This window comes from Chiloscyllium plagiosum, chromosome 14 (genome assembly GCF_004010195.1).
Source record: "Chiloscyllium plagiosum isolate BGI_BamShark_2017 chromosome 14, ASM401019v2, whole genome shotgun sequence".
Taxonomy (NCBI): Eukaryota; Metazoa; Chordata; class Chondrichthyes; order Orectolobiformes; family Hemiscylliidae; genus Chiloscyllium; species Chiloscyllium plagiosum.
In genome coordinates, this window is record NC_057723.1 from 11,751,232 (window position 1) to 11,769,736 (window position 18,505).

The following is an 18,505-nucleotide window of genomic DNA, read 5'->3' on the forward strand; positions in this document are numbered from 1 at the left end:
CTGCCACCGTGCCGCCCACTAGACTGATTCCAGGGTTTGGTAGAACTGATGGATGAGGAAAGGTTGAATTGGTTAGGATTATATTACTTGGAGTTCAGATGAATGAGGGGGGGATCATATAGAAACTTATAATATTCCAACAGGTTAGACAAGGTAGATTGTGGGAAAGATATTCCTGAAGGTAGGGAATTCCATTACTAGGGTCACAGTCTAAGGATATGGTGTGGGCCATTTTGGACTGAGGTGAGAAAAAATCTCTTCAACCAGAGAGTGCTGAATCTATGGAATTTGCTACCATGCAAAGCATTTGAGGCCAAAACTTTGAATAATTTCAGGATGTAGTTGGATATAGCACTTTGGGCTAAAGTGATCAAAAGATATCGGGAAGAGAGGCTACAGGCTATTTAGTTGGACAATCAGGCTTGAAGGGCTGACTGGCCTACTCCAGGTCCTATTTTCTATGTTCAGTTGCCTGTATATGATCACATGTCACTTTTATTGCAGGTCAGTGTGATCAGAGGAACCTATCTTGGACTAGACTGCATGAATAAAAAGATTGGAGGTGCAGGAGGAGTAATAATCAATGTTTCCTCCATGGCAGGTCTGGAATATTTCATGTAAATAGTTAAAATTGGCTGAGAAATTATGTATTCATATATATTCAAATAAATCAAACAAATCATTTGCACACCCAAGTAGGGAACTGTCAGGTGCAGAGTACACACTACTCTGGGAGACATAATTTTGTATAAGCAAAAATAAAAGGTACAGACACAAATAAAAAGGAGAGTCTTTACGTAGATAAATCCTGTGCACCTGTGGCATAAGCACTGTTAGTGTATCTCGAGTATACTCATTAACTGTATATCTGATGTATACTCACTGAATGCGTTCTTTGGGTAGACACACTGACTCTGTACCTGGGGATTTAAAAGAGGTAAAAACAATGACTGCAGATGCTGGAAACCAGATTCTGGATTAGTGGTGCTGGAAGAGCACGGCAGTTCAGCCAGCTTTTGCCCGAAACGTCAATTTTGAAGCTCCTTGGATGCTGCCTGAACCGCTGTGCTCTTCCAGCACCACTAATCCAGAACCTGGGGATTTAGTCATTAACTGTGTACCTGCGATAGAAACCCTGACTATCTGCTTGGGCTATACTCACTAACTGTGTATCTGAGGTAAACTCTGAATGTGTGCCTGGGAGATGCTCTGATTCTGCCAAGGTTACACTCACTAAATGTGTATCTGTGGTAGAGCCACTGAATGTATACCCAGAAATAACTCATAAATGTATACTCTGAGTATACCCACTGACTGTATATCTGGAGGAGACATGCTGACCATGTACCTGGTTGTAGACTAGCTGACTGTGTACACAGGTGTCGTCACCACTTGCAAATCCAGGTTCTCTGAGTATCTGGGATAGACTTCCTGCATATCTACTGGGGTATGATCACTTACTGTACCAGTTTTAGGCTACACATCAGTAGATGTGCTTATAAGAAATGGTTCAGATTTCATTTTTGTGATGTAAAACCCATGTACACAGATTGGGTAACTAGTTGTTTGGAACCAGTTATAGGGCTGCTGGTAAAGAGCAAAGGCCTCTGACAAATTGGAGGGCTCATTAGAAAAAAAAGCGCAAGCACAATGGGCCAATTGGTCATCTTCTGTTGTTCAAGATACCATGTACTGTGACAGTCACTGACGCTCAGTGATTCTGTGGTATTTTTGAGAAATGGACTTTTAAACACTCACTTTCACATAAACCAGCAAGCAAAGCAATTTGTGCTCACCCATGCTGGGAATGTGGGAGATATCGGGTACCAATAGTTGGTGGCCTTTTGACAGCATGCAATCCAATCTGTACCCAAAATAACGTTACATCCCTTCATTGATCTTCCTGCTGTTTTCGCTCCTTCAGCCAGTGTAATTCCACATTACCTGGAGCCACACTATGCAGAAAACCCAACTTACAATGGCATTAAAAAGGGCAGAAAACAGCAGATATCTGCAGCCCAACACCTCTGATTGACACTTGAACTCTGTGCCTGGACACAGTTTGGAATTGAGCAAGTTGATCACAATGGTGGTAAACTGAATTTTAAGTCAGGGACATTATTCACCCTCTCCCCCATTAATGTTTGGAGCATTTCCCTGCCCTGGAATCATTTTTGTAGGTACGTTTGCTGAGCTGGGAAATTGATTTACAGATATTTTGTCTCCTGTCTAGGTGACATCTTCAGTGCCTTGGAGCCTCCAGTGAAGCACTGCTGTACTGTGTCTTCTGGAATTTATTTTGTTCTGTTCATGCTGCTTTCAGTAGCTGTTTGCAGTTGTTTGTTGTAGTGGCCGGTATATTGGGACGATGTGCTTGTTGATGGAGTCCATGGATTAGTGTCATACTTCCAGAAACTCTCTGGCTGTCTCTTGTTTAGCTTGTCCTATGATCATTGTGTTGTCTCAGTTGAATCTGTGGTCCTTGTCATCTTTGTGTGTGGCTACTAGGGACAGCTGATAGTGGCGTTTATTGGTTAGTTTGTGTTCGTGGATGCAGATTACTAGTTGTCTGCCTGTTTGTCCTATATAATGTTTTGTGTGGTCTTTGCTTGGAATCTTGTAAATTACGCTTGTCTTGTACATGATGGGTCTAGGGTCTTTTGTCTTGGTAAGTTGTTGTCTGAGCATGGCTGGCGGTGTATGGGCTGATATGGACCTAAGTGGTCGAGCAGTCTGACTGTCAGTTCTGAGACATTTTTATGTAAAGTAGTGTAGCTAGCGAGTTAGGTCATGGCATGTCCTCATCGTGTTGATTGTCTGTTGGGCATCTGCGGATGAAGTTGAGGGGATATCCGTTCTTGGTGAAGACTCTGTAGAGGTGTTCTTCTTTTTCCCTTCATAGGTTGGGAGTGCTACAGTGTGATGTAGCCCTTTTGAACAGGGTCCTAATGCAGCTTCTCTTGCTGTGTTCAGATGGTTGCTTGTGTATTTCAGGACCTGGTTGGTGTGTGTGGCTTTTCTGTACACTTTTGTGGTCTTTTTACCATCACATCCAGGAATTGAAGTTGATTGTTGGTTTCCTCCTCTCCAGTAAATCTGATCCATGTGAGCATGGCGTTGATAGTCTGGTGTGTGTTCTGTTCTCGATTTCTGTTCTGTTAATGATAACAAAAGTGCCGTGCACATATCTGATGTAGAATTTGGGGTGGATTTGTGGGAGGGCTGTTTGTTCCAATTTTTGCATCACTGTTTCTGCTATGAACCCAGATATGGGTGAGCCCATAGGTGTTCCATTGATTCATATATTTGGTTGTTGAATGTGAAGTACATCGTCAAGCACAGTTTTAGTTGCTTGAGTATGCAGTCCTTGTTGATAAGTTCCCTGTCATGTCGTCTGTTCTGTTTGTCCAGGAGGTTGGCCATTGTCTCTCTGGCTCAAGTTTTGTCAGTTGAAGTGAACAGTGTCGTTACATCAAATGAGACCATTGCTTCATCCTTGTCTATTTTTATGTTCTTGATGTTGTCTAGGAATTCCTGTGATGATTTTATGCAGTGTTTGGATCTGCTGATAAGATGTTTTAGTTTTTGTTGAAGTTTTTTTGCCAATTTATGCGATGGCGTTCCAGTGAGTGCCACTGTGGGTCTAAGTGGTACGTCTGGTTTGTGTACTTTGGGTAAACTGTAAACTCTTCCGGGTGTGATTGCTTTCCAGTTTCATCCTTTGTAGGTCAATCCTGGTTAGTAGTCCTTTTTTTGTAGATTTTGCAGTGTGTTGTTTATTCTATTGGTTAGCTATGGTGTGGGGTTACACTCCCTCAATAGGTAGGTGTCAGTATCTGCAAGTAGTTTCTGAATATATTCGGTCTTGTCTATGATAACCATCATTCTCCCCTAGTCCGCTGGTGCTGTGTTCTTGTCACCTTTAGGGCTTCTCTCTCTTTGGTGTTGAGATTGTTCATTTGTCTTTTCTTTGTTAGAAAGGGTGCAATGGTTTGTCTGACTATTTGCTAAGTCTCTTCAATTAGTCCAATAGTTCTGAGCGTACATTCTGGTGCAGCTGAGAAGTCTATTGTTTTTGTGTCCCTGTGGTTGTAGTTGAGTCTCTTAACTATTACATCTTTTTCTGTGTCTGTAGGCAGTCAGTTGAAGAGGTTTCCTACCCAGCTGTCTGTCATGTTGTCTTCTCTGCTGTTGGTTAGCTTAGTCATGTTGTCTTGTAGTGCTATTCTCTTTCTGTATGTGGTCCTGTACTGTCCTATGGTGATGGCCTATTCAATTCTCATGGTCCAATTCTGATTAGTTGTTTTTGAAATTAATGATTTTTGGCACGCAGTTTCTTGTTTGTACCTGTGCAGATTGTTGTGTGCATCCGTAATCATATCCTAGATCATCCAGAGACTATTTTGTCGGACTGTTTCCCTAGCTTGTGGGTTGTTGATTGGTAGTCTGTATCTGACACAGGGTGGTAGTATTTGATTCCTTTGACATCCACGTAGTGCCTGGAATTACAGCCCTTGGTAATTTCAGTCTCCATCACATTCCTCGTTTGGAATTCCATGTCACCTGGGATGGCACAGTTCATAGAGTCATAGAGATGTACATCATGGAAACAGACCCTTCGGTCCAACCCGTCCATGCCGACCAGATATCCCAACCCAATCTAGTCCCACCTGCCAGCATCCGGTCCATATCCCTCCAAACCCTTCCTATTCATATACCCATCCAAATGTCTCTTAAATGTTGCAATTGTACCAGCCTCCATCACTTCCTCTGGCAGCTCATTCCATACACGTACGACCCTCTGTGTGAAAAAGTTGCCCCATAGGTCTCTTTTATATCTTTCCCCTCTCACCCTCAGTCTATGCCCTCTCGTTCTGGACTCTAGACTTTGCCTATTAACCCTATCCATTCCCCTTATAATTTTGTAAACCTCTATAAGGTCACCCCTCAGCCTTCAACGCTCCAGGGAAAACAGCCCCAGCCTGTTCAGCCTCTCCCAATAGCTCAAATCCTCCAACCCTGGCAACATCCTTGTAAATCTTTTCTGAACCCTTTCAAGTTTCACAACATCTTTCCAATAGGAAGGAGACCACCTACACCCCACAAGCTGAAAATGTGTTGCTGGAAAAGTGCAGCAGGTCAGGCAGCATCCAAGGAACAGGAGAATCGATGTTTCGGGCATAAGCCCTACTTCACGATTCCTGAAGAAGGGCTTATGCCCAAAACGTCGATTCTCCTGTTCCTTGGAAGCTGCCTGACCTGCTGCGCTTTTCCAGCAACACATTTTCAGCTCTGATCTCCAGCATCTGCAGTCCTCACTTTCTCCTCGAAGATTTTATACCCCACAAGGTCAAATCTCCAGTTTTATGGATCTTAATCCTTGATCCAGGTTTACTGATGGGTAATAAAATCCTTTACCTTTTCATGCAGACTAGTAATTCAACACATTCTTTGTCTTTTTTTTAATCAACCTTCAACAGGAATCAATCCAATAATTTTTGGACCAGTCTATTCAGCTTCGAAGCATGGAGTGGTGGGATTCTCCAGGGCAGTGGCTGTAAGTGTATGCTGAACTTGCTCAATCATCTCATCTCCCTCACATTCTCTAAAAGATTCATAGCCCATCTCGCTGGATTTTCAATGGATGCAAAACTGAGTTTACTGGATCACTAATTCGCTGGATCTCTGATAGATTCAGGGTCTGACTTACTGGGTCTGCAATACGTTAAGCGCAAAAAAACTAGATCTCTGATAGATTGTTTGATTTTGTGTTTTGGATCTAATTCTGTTTAGTCTCCTGAAGCAATGCTACTGGACTGAATGAAACATTTTGCAAGAACTCTATATTTATGGCGTAATCTAGACACATATCCTCTTTTCACCAGTTTAGTACTTCTGCTCTCTTCCAGTGCTGTCTGTTTAATCATGTGATTCTGACATCATCATTACGTGTCCATTTAATGTTAACTCCATTACTCTGCATCTCCCCCGAGCTCCCTTATTATTCATATTTTAAACATATCCCCACTATCTTTCCCAAAATCTCAGACTTAACAAGATAATGCGCTGACCAACCTTCTTGATTTGATTTTGATCACATTCTGCACTCTTCCATGAATGTGACAGTTCCTCTCCTGGATGGTTTCACAGTTCTCTTCTTCTGAGAAATTGTGCCAACTTTCAATTGATTTCATTAATAATTTATAACAATATATTACAACTTCTCATTATAATTCCATGATCTGTTTCAAACATCCCTATCCTCTGTTTCATACCCATACTCTCTTTCCCTGGACTGCAGTTCTGGTAAATCCTGGGGCCTGTATCTTTTATTGAGATTTTGTGCTGGGTTGTCCATTTGCTTCTCTTTGCACTGCTTGAATCTATTTTGGTCATAGTCATAGAGATGCACAGCACAGAAACAGACACTTCGGTCCAACTCGCCAATGCCAACCAGATATCCCAACACAATCTAGTCCCAGCACTTGGCCCATATCCCTCTAAACCCTTCCTTTATTCATACACCCGTCCAGATATCTTTTAATTGATGCAATTGTACCAGCTTTCACCACTTTCTCTGGCAGCTCATTCCATACATACACCACCCTCTGCATGAAAACGTTGCCCCTTAGGTCCCTTTTATATCTTTCCCTGCTCACCCTAAACCTATACTCTCTAGTTCTGGACTCTCCCACCCCAGGGAAAAGACCTTGTGTATTTTTCCTATCCATACTCCTCATGATTTTATAAGCCTGTATAAGGTTACCCCTCAGCCTCTGACGCTCCAGCCTTTCCCTTTAGCTCAAATCCCCCAATCCTGGCAACATCCTTGCAAATCTTTTCTGAACCCTTTCAAGTTTCACAACATCTTTCCGATAGGAAGGAGACCAGAATTGCATGCCGTATTCCAAAAATGGCCTAACCAATGTCCTGTACTCAATACTCTGACCAATAAAGGAAAGCATACCAAATGCCTTCTTCACTATCCTATCTACCTGCAACTCACTTCCAAGAAACTATGAACCTGTACTCCAAGGTCATTCAGAATAATCTTCAATTGTCAGTTCTGAAGCAGAGATGGAAGTTGTATTCTCTGTCTCCTGCTCATCAGTGACCCTGACAGTAATAATCTATTCTGTTACTGAATGGATCATTAACCTATTAATGCAAAATTTATATCTTCATTCTTCTTTAGTAATGCTTTTACTGTTCACCTTCTTCATTTAGCTTCTCTGCTTGCTTGAGAGGTGAACAAGTAACATAAATGAAGTCAAACCCACGTGCAAATCTCTTAAACTGCTCACTTGCAAACTACACATTAATGTCTGGAGCATGGCAATGTCCTGACTGCCATTATTACGTAGATTATCTTCAGTGATTGTATTGCTGTCTTTGTTGTGATATTATGTGGACAGTTGACTTCTATTCCCTTTGAATAATCTTCCATAATGATGAATGTCCCCCTATTACAATGGAATTAGGAAGGGTAAACTTATTTCTTTCCTTCTCACACTCCACCTTTGGTGACAGAAAAGCATGAACTTAAAAAGGGAGGTTACATTGCCAATTTTATATTTGTTTTTGTATAGTTCAGTATCAGGAATAAGCCAGTCAGCTTCCTTCAATATTTTTTATTCAATCATGAGCTGTGGGAGTCACTAGCTTGGCCAGCATCCATTGTTCACCCCTAGTTGCCCTTGAGAAGGTGGTGCTGAACTGCCTTCCGAAATAATCCATCTACTGTAGGTAGAACCGTAATGCTACAAGAGAGGGAATTCCAGGACTTTGACTAACAGGATTGAAGGAACGGCAATCTATTTCCAAGTCAAGATGGTGAGTGGTTTGGGCGGCACGGTGGCACACTGCTGCCTCACAGTGCCAGAGACCTGGGTTCAATTCCCGCCTCAGGCAACTGTGTGGAGTTTGCACATTCTCCCCGTGTCTGCATGGGTTTCCTCCATGTGCTCCGGTTTCCTCCCACAGTCCAAAAATGGGCAAGTTAGTTGAAGTGACCATGCTAAATTGCCCGTAGTGTTAGGTGAAGGGGTAAATGTAGGGGAATGGGTCTGGGTGGGTTGCTCTTCGGAGGGTCGGTGTGGACTTGTTGGGCCACAGGGCCTATTTCCACACTGTAAGTAATCTAATCTAATCTAATCTAATGAAGGAGAATATACAGGTGATGGTGTTCCCATTCTCCACTGCCCTAGTCCTTCTGCAAAGAAACAGTCTGGGTTGGAAGGGCTGTCTAAGGCATCTTGTAGATAGTACACACTGCCTGGTGGTGGAGGGAGTGGATGTTTCTGAATGTGGTACAAGTCAAGTGGGTTCTTTGTCTGGATGGTGTAAAGCTTCTTGAGAGTTGATAAGCTGCACTCTTCCAGGCAGGTATGGAGTATTCCATCACACTCCTAACTTGTGGCTTCTAGAAAGGGAGCATGCTTTGGGGAGTCAGGTGGTGAGTTACTCATTGCTCCTTTTTTTAGATGACATTCTGTACACAATGGAAGCAGGCCCTTCGACCCAATAAGTCCACACCGACACTCCGAAGAGTAATCCACCCAGACCCATTCCCCTACCCTATATTTATCCCTGACTAACGCACCTAACACTATGGGCAATTTAGCATGGCCAATTCACCTGACTTGCACGTCTTTGGATTGTGGGAGGAAACCAGAGCAGCCGGAGGAAACCCATGCAGACAAGGGGAGAACATGCAAACTCCACACAGACAGTCGCCCAAGGTGGGACTCGAACCTGGGTCCCTGGTGCTGTGAGGCAGCAGTGTTAACCACTGAGCCACCGTGCCACCATTTATTTCTATGGTTAGTTCAGATCAGTTTCTGGTAAATAGTAATCCCGAGGATGTTACTGGTAAGGGATTCAATTGGTGTCATGCCATTGAATGTCAAGGGGCAATGGTTGGATTGTCTCTTACTAGAGATTGTCATTGCTTGGCATTGTGTGGCGCTAAGTTTATATCAGTGTAGTGCTGGAAAAACACAGCAGGTTAAGCAGCATCCGAGGAGTAGGAAAATTGACGTTTCGGGCAAAAGCCCTTCATCAGGAATATTCCTCATGAAGGGCTTTTATCCGAAACATCGATTTTCCTGCTCCTCGGATGCTGCCTGACCTGCTGTGCTTTTCCAGTACCTATCTGATATAAACTCTGGTTTCCAGCATCTGCAGTCCTCACTTTTGCCTATTATGTGGCACTAATGTTAGTTGCCATTTTTCAGCCCAAGCTTGGATTTTATCTGGGACTTGCTACATTTGAATGTAGACTACTTTATTATCTGAGGAGTCACAAACAGTGCTGAACATTGAATAATAATTAGTGAACATCCCCACTTTTGACTGTCTAATGGAGAGAAGGTCATTAATGAAACAGCTGAAGATGATTCAGCCTATGGCACTGTCCTGAGGAACCCCTGCAGAGATGTCCTGGAGCTTGAGATGACTAACCTCCAACAACTATAGCCGTCTTCCTTTGTTCCAGGTATGACTCCAACCAGCGGAGAGTTTTCCTTCTGTTTCCCATTGACTCCACTTTGGGTCGGGGTCTTTGATACTACAATTGGTCAAACGTGGCCTTGATCTCAAGGGCAGTTGTTCTCACCTTGCCCAAAGAATGCAGCTCTTTGGTCCACATTTAAACCAAAGCTATAATGAGGTCAGGAACTGAGTGGCTGTGGGGAACCCAAATTGGGCTACATTGGCTACCTTGAGTCATTTTATCAGCAAACTGGAATTTAATTTACTCCAATATCGAGGTCTGTGTGTACCCAATGACTTAGAGAATGCCAACCTCCCTCTTTGACGGTTTAAAGCAGTGACTGGTTACTGTCTTCTGTAGTATAAACTCCAGACAGCTCTCCTGGTATGCAATCATGCATGAGCAGGCACAAACCACCTCCAGGTCACTGGCCTTGCAGCTTGCATTTCTGTAGAATATCGGAAGTAACAATTTTCCTTTACGTGCTTCAGCATTCCATCATGGGATAGTGTCCCACCTGATTCTCTCCTTTTAATGGTCAGGGATGGTAATGTCAAAGGGGTTTGGACTGGGGGAAGGCAGTTTCATGAAAATAAGTCATGATCTGACCAATGTAGATTGGGAACAGCTACTTGTGGGAAAATCTACAGCAGAACAGTGGAGGGGTGTTCAGAAAGGAATTGGGGGGAGGGCAAATGCAACATGTTCCCTTTAGGGTAACATGGAGCATCACCAAGCCCAAAGAACCTGGCATGCCTAGGAAAGAGAGGCTTTTAACAAGTGCAAAGGGAGCAAATGTACAGAGGCCTTAATGGAGGATAGGAAGTGCAAGAAGGATCATAAGAAAATAATTAGGAGAGCAAAATAAGGCACGGCAGGGAAAATTAGCAATAATTGCAAGGTATTCTGGAAGTATATCAAGGGAATGAAGATAACCAGGGAAAGCAAATGGCCCATTAAAGACCCAGGAGCTAAACTATCCATGGAGCGAAAGGACATAGGTTGAGTTTTAAATGAGTACTTCATTTTTGTCTCCATTTTGGAGAAGGAGGATGTAAGTACAGAATTAGGGAAGAGAAACTGTAAGATTCTTGAGCAGATTGATATACAGAGTGAGGAGGTACTGGGGATTTTGAAGGATTTAAAAATGGACAGATTGTCAGGTCCTGATGAGCTGTGGGAGATGAGGGAGAAAATTTCAGGGGCTCTCACCCAAACAGTTATTTCCTTTCTGGTCACAGGGAAGGTGCCAGAGGACTAGAGAACAGCGAATGTGGTCCCACTTTTCAAAACATTCATAGAGACAGACCAGGAAACCATAAACCAGTGAGTCGATATCAGTGTTATGGGAACTATTAGAGAAAATTCTGTAGGAGCTAATTAATCTCTTCTTTAGGAAGCAAGGTTTGATCAGTGATAGTCAATGTGGCTTTATCAGAGAGAAGTCCTGCATAACAAATTTGATTGAAGTTTTTGAAGATGTAAACAGGTGTGTAGTTGAGGGTAATGAAGTTGATGTTGTCTAAATGGATTTCAGCAAAGCCTTTGACAATATTCCGCAAGGGAGACTGATGAAGGACGTAAAAGCACATGGGATCCAGGATAACTTTGGAAATTTGGATCTAAATTGGCTGAGTGGTAGAAGACAGGGTGGTGATAGAAAGCTGTTGTGTGACTTGAGGCTGGTGGCCAGTGGTGTATCACAGGGACCGTTGCTGGATCCTTTAATGTTTGTGATATGTATAAACAATATAGATGAAAACATAGGGGTATGAAAAGTAAATCGTGCATTACATAAAGATTGACTGAGTGGTTGACAATGAGCAAGATGGTGTTAGATTATGGGAGGATATAAACAGACTAGTCTGAAAGGCAGATCACTGACAGATAGAATTTAATCCTGATAAATGTGAGGTGATAGACTTTGAAAGAAGGGACAAGAGAGTAATCAAAGAATGGCAGGACACCAGGAAGCTGAGAGGAAGGTGGCAGAACAGGTTAATAAGGTAGTTAAGAATGCTTGTGAGATGCTTGCCTTTATCATATCGTGAATGTATTTGCACTAGAAGGAGGGGCAAAAGAGGATGTTTCCTGGGATGGTGCATTTCACTATGAAGGGTGAATAACCTCGGGTTATTTTCTTCAGAGCAGAGAAAGTTGAAAGGGGTCCTATTGGAGCATAAGATTATGATGGGCATGTACATAATGAAGAGAAATAAGCTGACCCCCTTAGTTGAAAGTTCAATAACAATGCCGCATAATTTTAAAGGAAATTTAGTGGGGATTTGAGGAAAAGCTTTTTTTTTCCAAGAAATTGGAATGGACTACCTGGGAGGGTAGTTGAGGTGGGAAACCTCACAAGCTTTAAGATGTATTTCGATGAACTCTTTAAATGTCACAATGTTCAAGCATATGAGACAAGTGCTAGAAAGTGTGACTAGTGTAGATTTAGAATAGTTTTTGCCAGTGCAGATTTGGTGGGCTGAAGGGCCTCTTCTGTACTGTTTGAATGTGTGATTCTAAGTAGCAGGATCTACACTAACTTTCATCCCAATGTAACTTTCGGAAAGGTGTGACTTAAACTAAGTGATAGAGATCTGAGTTTCAGTGCCTTTTGCAACAATACTAATTTAATTTCACATTGATCCTTATACACAATTAGTTTCATAAACTTGGCTCTGCCTGGTCAGGTAATCATGCCAGCTGTTTTACATCAGTATTTGCCTTTTGTCAAAAAATATTTTTTCACCCATGAAAGGGCCCAGTTATAAAAATCACATGATGGAAGTTGAATATTGATAGTCCATTTTCATTACATAATTTTTACTTTCAGAAACAATGAAAGATGGATTGTGTGAAATTTTAGTCTGCAGCCAAAGTCACATTTCACACATGCTGTTGGCACTGGGATTTCTTCCTGGATCAGTTATGATTGGCTGATGTTTGCTTATTCTGAAGTTCTGATAATTCTGAAATCTGAATTCTCCTTTTAGGAGTGCTTCAATTTCGCTAATGGGGTTTTCCTGTTGATTCACAGCTCACAATCTTTAAGGAGAGTGTTCTCAGTGAAAACAGAGATAGAGCCAAGGTTTTTGTTCCAGGTCAGCTGACTGTGTTCAAATCCAATAGCTTTATTACAGCCATAAACTGGGTTATGTGACCTCCCTCTGAAACCATTGTAGACTCAGTTACTTCAGTTGAGCAGCTTTTGTTCTTTGCAAATGTGACATTTTTCCCTGCTGCAGCTAGACTCCTTCGCTTTGCATAGTGTTCTGAAACATATAGGTAGGTGTCCTGTCAATTATATTCCAAATTAATATTTCAAACAACTTTTCATAATATCTTCTTCACCCTGAGAGGAAAGGACGTTTTGCAATGGTGAAGGTTTCTTTGTAATAACTTTGAAAATAAATCAAATTACTATCATTATAAACTTCTAACAAATATTTTCATTTTCATTTTCCCACAATTATGCACTTATACAATTGTATTAGCAAAATTATGAAAGCCTAATTCAAACAAAAATGACAAGTAGGATTCAAACATCATAACATTAACACAATTTAGCATATCCTTAATGCTCTGCATTCTGTAAATTCTCTTTAGTGGTTTTATTACTATCTCAGCCCTAATTTGGTATAAGCAATTTACTTAAGTCAACCTTGCACAATAGTCTGTCAGAATAATGAAGATCTTCCTGTTTGAATTTGAATAGCTCCAAACACGTCTATAGTCTTGCTGGAAAAAGAGAAGGTAATGGTGGTTCTCTTTTCTCTTGGCTGTGTCCTTTGTTGACTTAGAAGTATCTGGCCACCAGAATGAGTTCTGCTTTGGCATAAGATTTTGTAATTGCCAGTTGTCCTTAATTAATTTTCTGAAGAATTTAAAGTCAAAGAGCTCTTGGTATTACTGATCTTTCATTGCAGAATACTAGGTCATAGATGACAATGATGTGTTTATGCTGTACAAAGTAGCAGCATAGTATTGGATTGCTTGGCATATAATCTGACCAATTTTCCAGGTGGTAATTCTGGGTTTGGATACATTCTTCATCTTATTCTTGTGCTTCTTGTACTTCTTGCAAATTTCTTTCACCATCTACTAAGTGTTTAGCAACTTCTAATGTGAGATCTTAACCTCTTCACTTAAATCTAAATCCATTCAGTTCCAGTCGATGGTATCCTTGACAGAATTGCTGTTGCTTTTGCTACACCTTATTCAGTAATTGAGTCCTCTTTTATGAGTCTGAATCTGTACTATTGAATTCTGGGTGATAACTTGGCAATTTGCTTTGTGTTCAGAAGAGTGAATCATGGATGATAGTCAGTTTTGATCTTGAACTGTAATTCCCTCACATAATCTGAAATTACTTTGCATGTTCAGGTTAGTGCTAAAATGTGTTTCTCAAATGTATCATAATACTGTTCTGCTTCTGTTAGTGACCTAGATACAGTAGTAGACATGTCCATGTTTTCCAAAAACCAGGACAAATTCCCTCCCCCACTCACCCATTGTACTCTATGCTACTTTCTCCCCACCCCCACCCTCCTCTAGCTTATCTCTCCACGCTCCAGGCTCACTGCCTTTATTCCTGATGAAGGGCTTTTGCCCGAAACGTCGATTTCGAAGCTCCTTGGTTGCTGCCTGAACTGCTGTGCTCTTCCAGCACCACTAATCCAGAATCTGGTTTCCAGCATCTGCAGTCATTGTTTTTACCAAATTCAACCCAGTCAATCGCTGACCCATCAGTTTATTCTCGATCACCAATAAAGTTATGGAACCTGTCATCAACAATATTATCACTTGCTGAGCAAACACCTGCTCATTACCAGCCAGTCTGGGTTCCATCAGGTCCATTGAGCTCCTGACCTCATTACAACCTTGGTTCAAACATGGACAAAAGATATGTGAGGTGACAGTGACATCAAGATTGCATTTGATAGAATTTGGTAGAGTTCCATGGTGCAAGTGTTGACTGATGCTGAGAATTTTGTATCGTAGTGGTACTGAACTAGTAATGCAGAATAAAGAAATGAACTAGTAATGAGTGAATAAGGAAATGACTGGACACTAAATAAATACTTGGTGCCTTTCTTTATGGAGGAAGGTACAAAAAAAACTCCAAGAATTCTAGAGAATCAAAGGACAAGCAAGAATAAAGAACAAAAGAAATTAATATTTTGAATAAAGTAGTACTGGGGAAGTTAATGGAACTGAAACATGATAAGTGTCCTGGACCCGATGATTCATAGAGAGATGAAAGAAGTGGCTATTAAGATGGAGGTGCCTTGGTTCTCATTGACAAAATATCCAATAGACTCTGGAACAGTTTTGCAGGTTAATAGCTGATGAAATTTTAATCCTACAATTTAAGAAAAGGAGAGAGAAAACAGAATATTATAGATCTGTTAGCCTAATATCAATAGTACAGAAAGTGTTAGAATCTATTGTAAAAAATACGACAACTGATCACGGAGAAAACTATGGTGCATTGGACAGAATTAGCATGCTTTTATGAGGGGAAAATCATGTTTGACAAACCGGTTTTCTGAATAGCTCACTAGCAAAAGAGATAAGGATAGATGGATGTGGTCCACCTGGATTTTCAGAAGACTTTATAGTGTGTTAGTCAGCAAAATTAGAGAATCTAAGAATTGAAATAATATATTGAAATGAATTGAAACCTGGTTAACAGACAGAAAACTGTGATTAAGAGTAAACAGATCATTCTCATATGGCAGGCTGTGACTCATGATACATCACAAGGATCAGAGTTTGGGCCACAGCTATTCACAATCTGGATCAATGTGGCATGTGGGTGTGGCATTTAATGGAATATTTTCAAGTTTTCTGATGGCAACAAACGAGATGGGAACATGAGTTGTGAAGAGGACATGGAGAGGCTTTCAGGGGATTTAGACAACTAAGTAAGTGAGCAAGAGTAGGAAAATAGAATGTAATGTAGAAAAATGTGAAGTTATCAACACAGGGAAAAAAACAAAAATGCAGGATTTTCCTTAAATGGTGAAAAGTTGGGAAATACTGATATCCAAAGGGATCTGAGTGTCCTTGTGCATTGTCACTGAAAACTAATGTGTAGGTACGCAAGCAATTAGGAAAGTTAAAAAAAAAATTAGCTTTTAATGTAAATGTTTTTGTGTACAGGAGTAAAACTGCCTTGCTGAAGTTGATTAGAGCTTTGGTGAGAGTATACCCAGAATATAGAACTTTAATGAGACTACACCTAGAGTACTGTGTACCATTTTGGTCTCTTTACTTAAGTTACAGATATGCTTACCAGAGAGGGAATGCAACAAAGACTCACCAGTAAGATTCCTGGGATTCAGGACTATCATTTGAGGAGAGAAAGTGGAGAATGGACCTGTATTTTCTTGAATTGAGAGAAATGAGAGTGATCTCATTAAAACGTACAAAGTTCTTACTGGGATTGGCAGACTAGGTACAGGAAGATCATCTCTCTGGTTGGGTGCAATCCAGAGCCAGAGACACAGTCTGAAAATAAGAGATAAGCCATTTAGGGCTTAGGTGAAGAAGAATTTCCTCACTCAGAGAATGGTGCATCTTTGGAATTCTCTGCACCAGAGTACAGTTGAGTTTCCATTATACAGCCTATTTAGACAGAGATTGATAGATTCCTCATTAGTAAAGATATCAAGGGATGTGGGAATAGTGCAGGAGATTGGAGTTCAGTTAGAATATGATATAGCTATGATTTAGCTGAATGGTGGAGGAGGCTTAAGGAATAAAATGGCCTGCTCATCTCGTATTTCCTATGTTCTTTTGTAATCCAAAGCCCTGGACTAAATATCCAGAAACACATTCAACTCCCAAACATCGGCTGAAGAATTTAACTTTTCTGGCATGTACCAAGTGCACATTGGCAGAGTGTAGATGTCAGTTTGTGATGCCAGCTCCACTAAAGCAAAAGCAGAAATTCAGTAATTAAATACATCTGGAATTAAAAAGTTAGTGACAGTATTAGTACACATGAGGGTTTTGGATTGTCACAACAACTTAGCAGGCTAACCCTTGTCCAGAAACCTGGAATTCTTACCCAGACTGGCCTATGTGTTACTCCAGGCATACAGCAATGTGCTTGCTCTGAACTGCTCTTTGAAATAGCCCAGCAATCCATTTACTTACATAGGAACAGAGAATAGTACTGGTCTTGCCATAATCTCCCACATTCCATGAATTTTCTTTTTTAAATTAAGTACTGCACCAGAATTGCTTATGTAATGTGACCACTGCTCAATTTTCAGTGCTGTGCTGATCTCCAATCTCTGTCTTGTTTTGTTCCCTGTATTTAGGGAGCCTCTGCAGCAGAGAATCTCGGAGTTCGGATCAATGTCCTCTGTCCAGCGTTCACCGATACCCCAATCCTGAAGATTTTTTCATCACCAGAAACACTGGGGCAGTTTGCCGGACTGGAGAAGTTTGCAATACAGGCAGTGGCAGCATTGGGCATTATAGAGTGAGAACGAAAGTTGGAATCTAAATCTTCTAACTCTTGTTGTCCCGTGGCATTATTCAAACATTGATTTAATTAGCTCCTTGTTCTGAAAGTGTTTGACAGGACAGTATAGAATGAACTTTACTCCATATCTAATCTGTACTGTACCTGCCATGGTTGTGTTTATGAGACAGCATAGAGTGAGTTTCATTCCCTATCCAACACCTTGGGGAAAATGATCTAGCAAATTTTCCCCTCCCAATGTGTCAGAATATCTGTAATTTATAATCCAACTCCAGAACCTGAGTGAGAGTGACAAATGGTTTTCCTGGAAATATTGCATTCTGGGAAAATCTCCAAACTGTCAGATATCTCAAACTGATACACCTCATTTTCTGCCACTTTATCCTTTGTTTATGTTTTGAATTTATATACATTTATCTGGCCCCTGGTCTTTATGTCCTCCTCCTTTGCACAGCTCTCCCTATTGAAGTCCTTTTGCTTGAGGTCCTCCCGATTCAAATCCTCCTGTTTGCAGTTCTCTTCTCCAGGTCCTCTCAGTCAACCACTCTCACTTTGGGTCTTACACATCCCCTTCCCTCCTTCCCCAGAGATCTCCAGGATCCCTGGGTCTCCTCTTCCCAGATCTCTCCTTCTTGATTCTCCCTCCTCCGCTGTCCTTTACCCTTTACGAATCTATCCTTCTAGTTCATCCATTCCTGTTCTTCTTTCCTACCCTGAGTCTCCCTTTATTTAGATGTCTGAATGTTGGGTTAGTTCTCCTCAAGTATTGTTTTCCCAAGTTTTCACTGTCTCTCTTTCTTGTGCCTTCCCCATCCTCTTTGGACTCCTGTTCCTGGTGTACCCTCCTGGAATCTCCTTTCTCCAGGTCTAACTTTTGGTGAATGTTGTTTGTATTTAAATAATCATCCTAGTGCCCTCTTGAAAGCCTTCAGTTGTACCTACCTGCCCCACATTTCCAGGCAGAATATTCTAGAAACAAACTGCTCACCATGTTAAAAGGGCTTTTCTGACATCACATTTGCTTCTTTTGCAAATTACCTTACATGTGTCCCTCCTGTCCTTGATCCTTTTTTGAGAAAAATGTTTCTCACAAGCTACTCTGTCCGGCCCCCTCATAATTGAAAAATTTTAATCAAATCTTCTATAAGCCTTTACCTCTCCAGGGAAAACGGTGCCAAATTCTCCAATCTACCTTCGTCTCTTCTCCGGCCTCCCTTTCCAGGGTCTCCTTGGGATATCCTTTCCCCCTGTGATATGCAAAAGAAGCAAATACAAAAGGACAAAGAAAATTTACAGCCCAGGAACAGGCTCTTCGGCCATCCAAGCCTGAGCCGATGCAACAAAAATCTTTTTCACATAAACAGTAATTGTGGTCTGGGGTGTATTGCTGAAAGAGGCAGGTTCAATTGAGACATTCAAGAGGCTACTGGATGATTATTTGGACAGAAATAATATGTAAGGATAAAAGGAAAAAATAGAAAATTGGCAGAAGGTACTGACACTCATTTGAAAAG

The 18,505-nt window shown here is 41.3% G+C and overlaps 1 protein-coding gene across 6 annotated transcripts in view; it reads left to right on the forward strand.

Annotated features, from left to right (window-relative positions):
* Positions 1-18,505, forward strand: part of LOC122556488 (15-hydroxyprostaglandin dehydrogenase [NAD(+)]-like) — a 41,520-nt gene that overhangs the window by 17,159 nt on the left and 5,856 nt on the right. For 4 of the 6 annotated variants that reach the window (XR_006313545.1, XM_043703174.1, XM_043703175.1 and 1 more), the window contains exons 5-7: positions 505-601; positions 5,481-5,557; positions 16,825-16,988. Coding sequence is in view for 5 of the 6 variants with exons in the window: in XM_043703174.1 (XP_043559109.1) it covers positions 505-601; positions 5,481-5,557; positions 16,825-16,988 (338 nt within the window). In the remaining variant the exon portion in view is untranslated. The remainder of the gene's footprint in view (positions 1-504; positions 602-5,480; positions 5,558-16,824; positions 16,989-18,505) is intronic. The other 2 variants (XM_043703178.1, XM_043703179.1) reach the window with 2 other exon arrangements.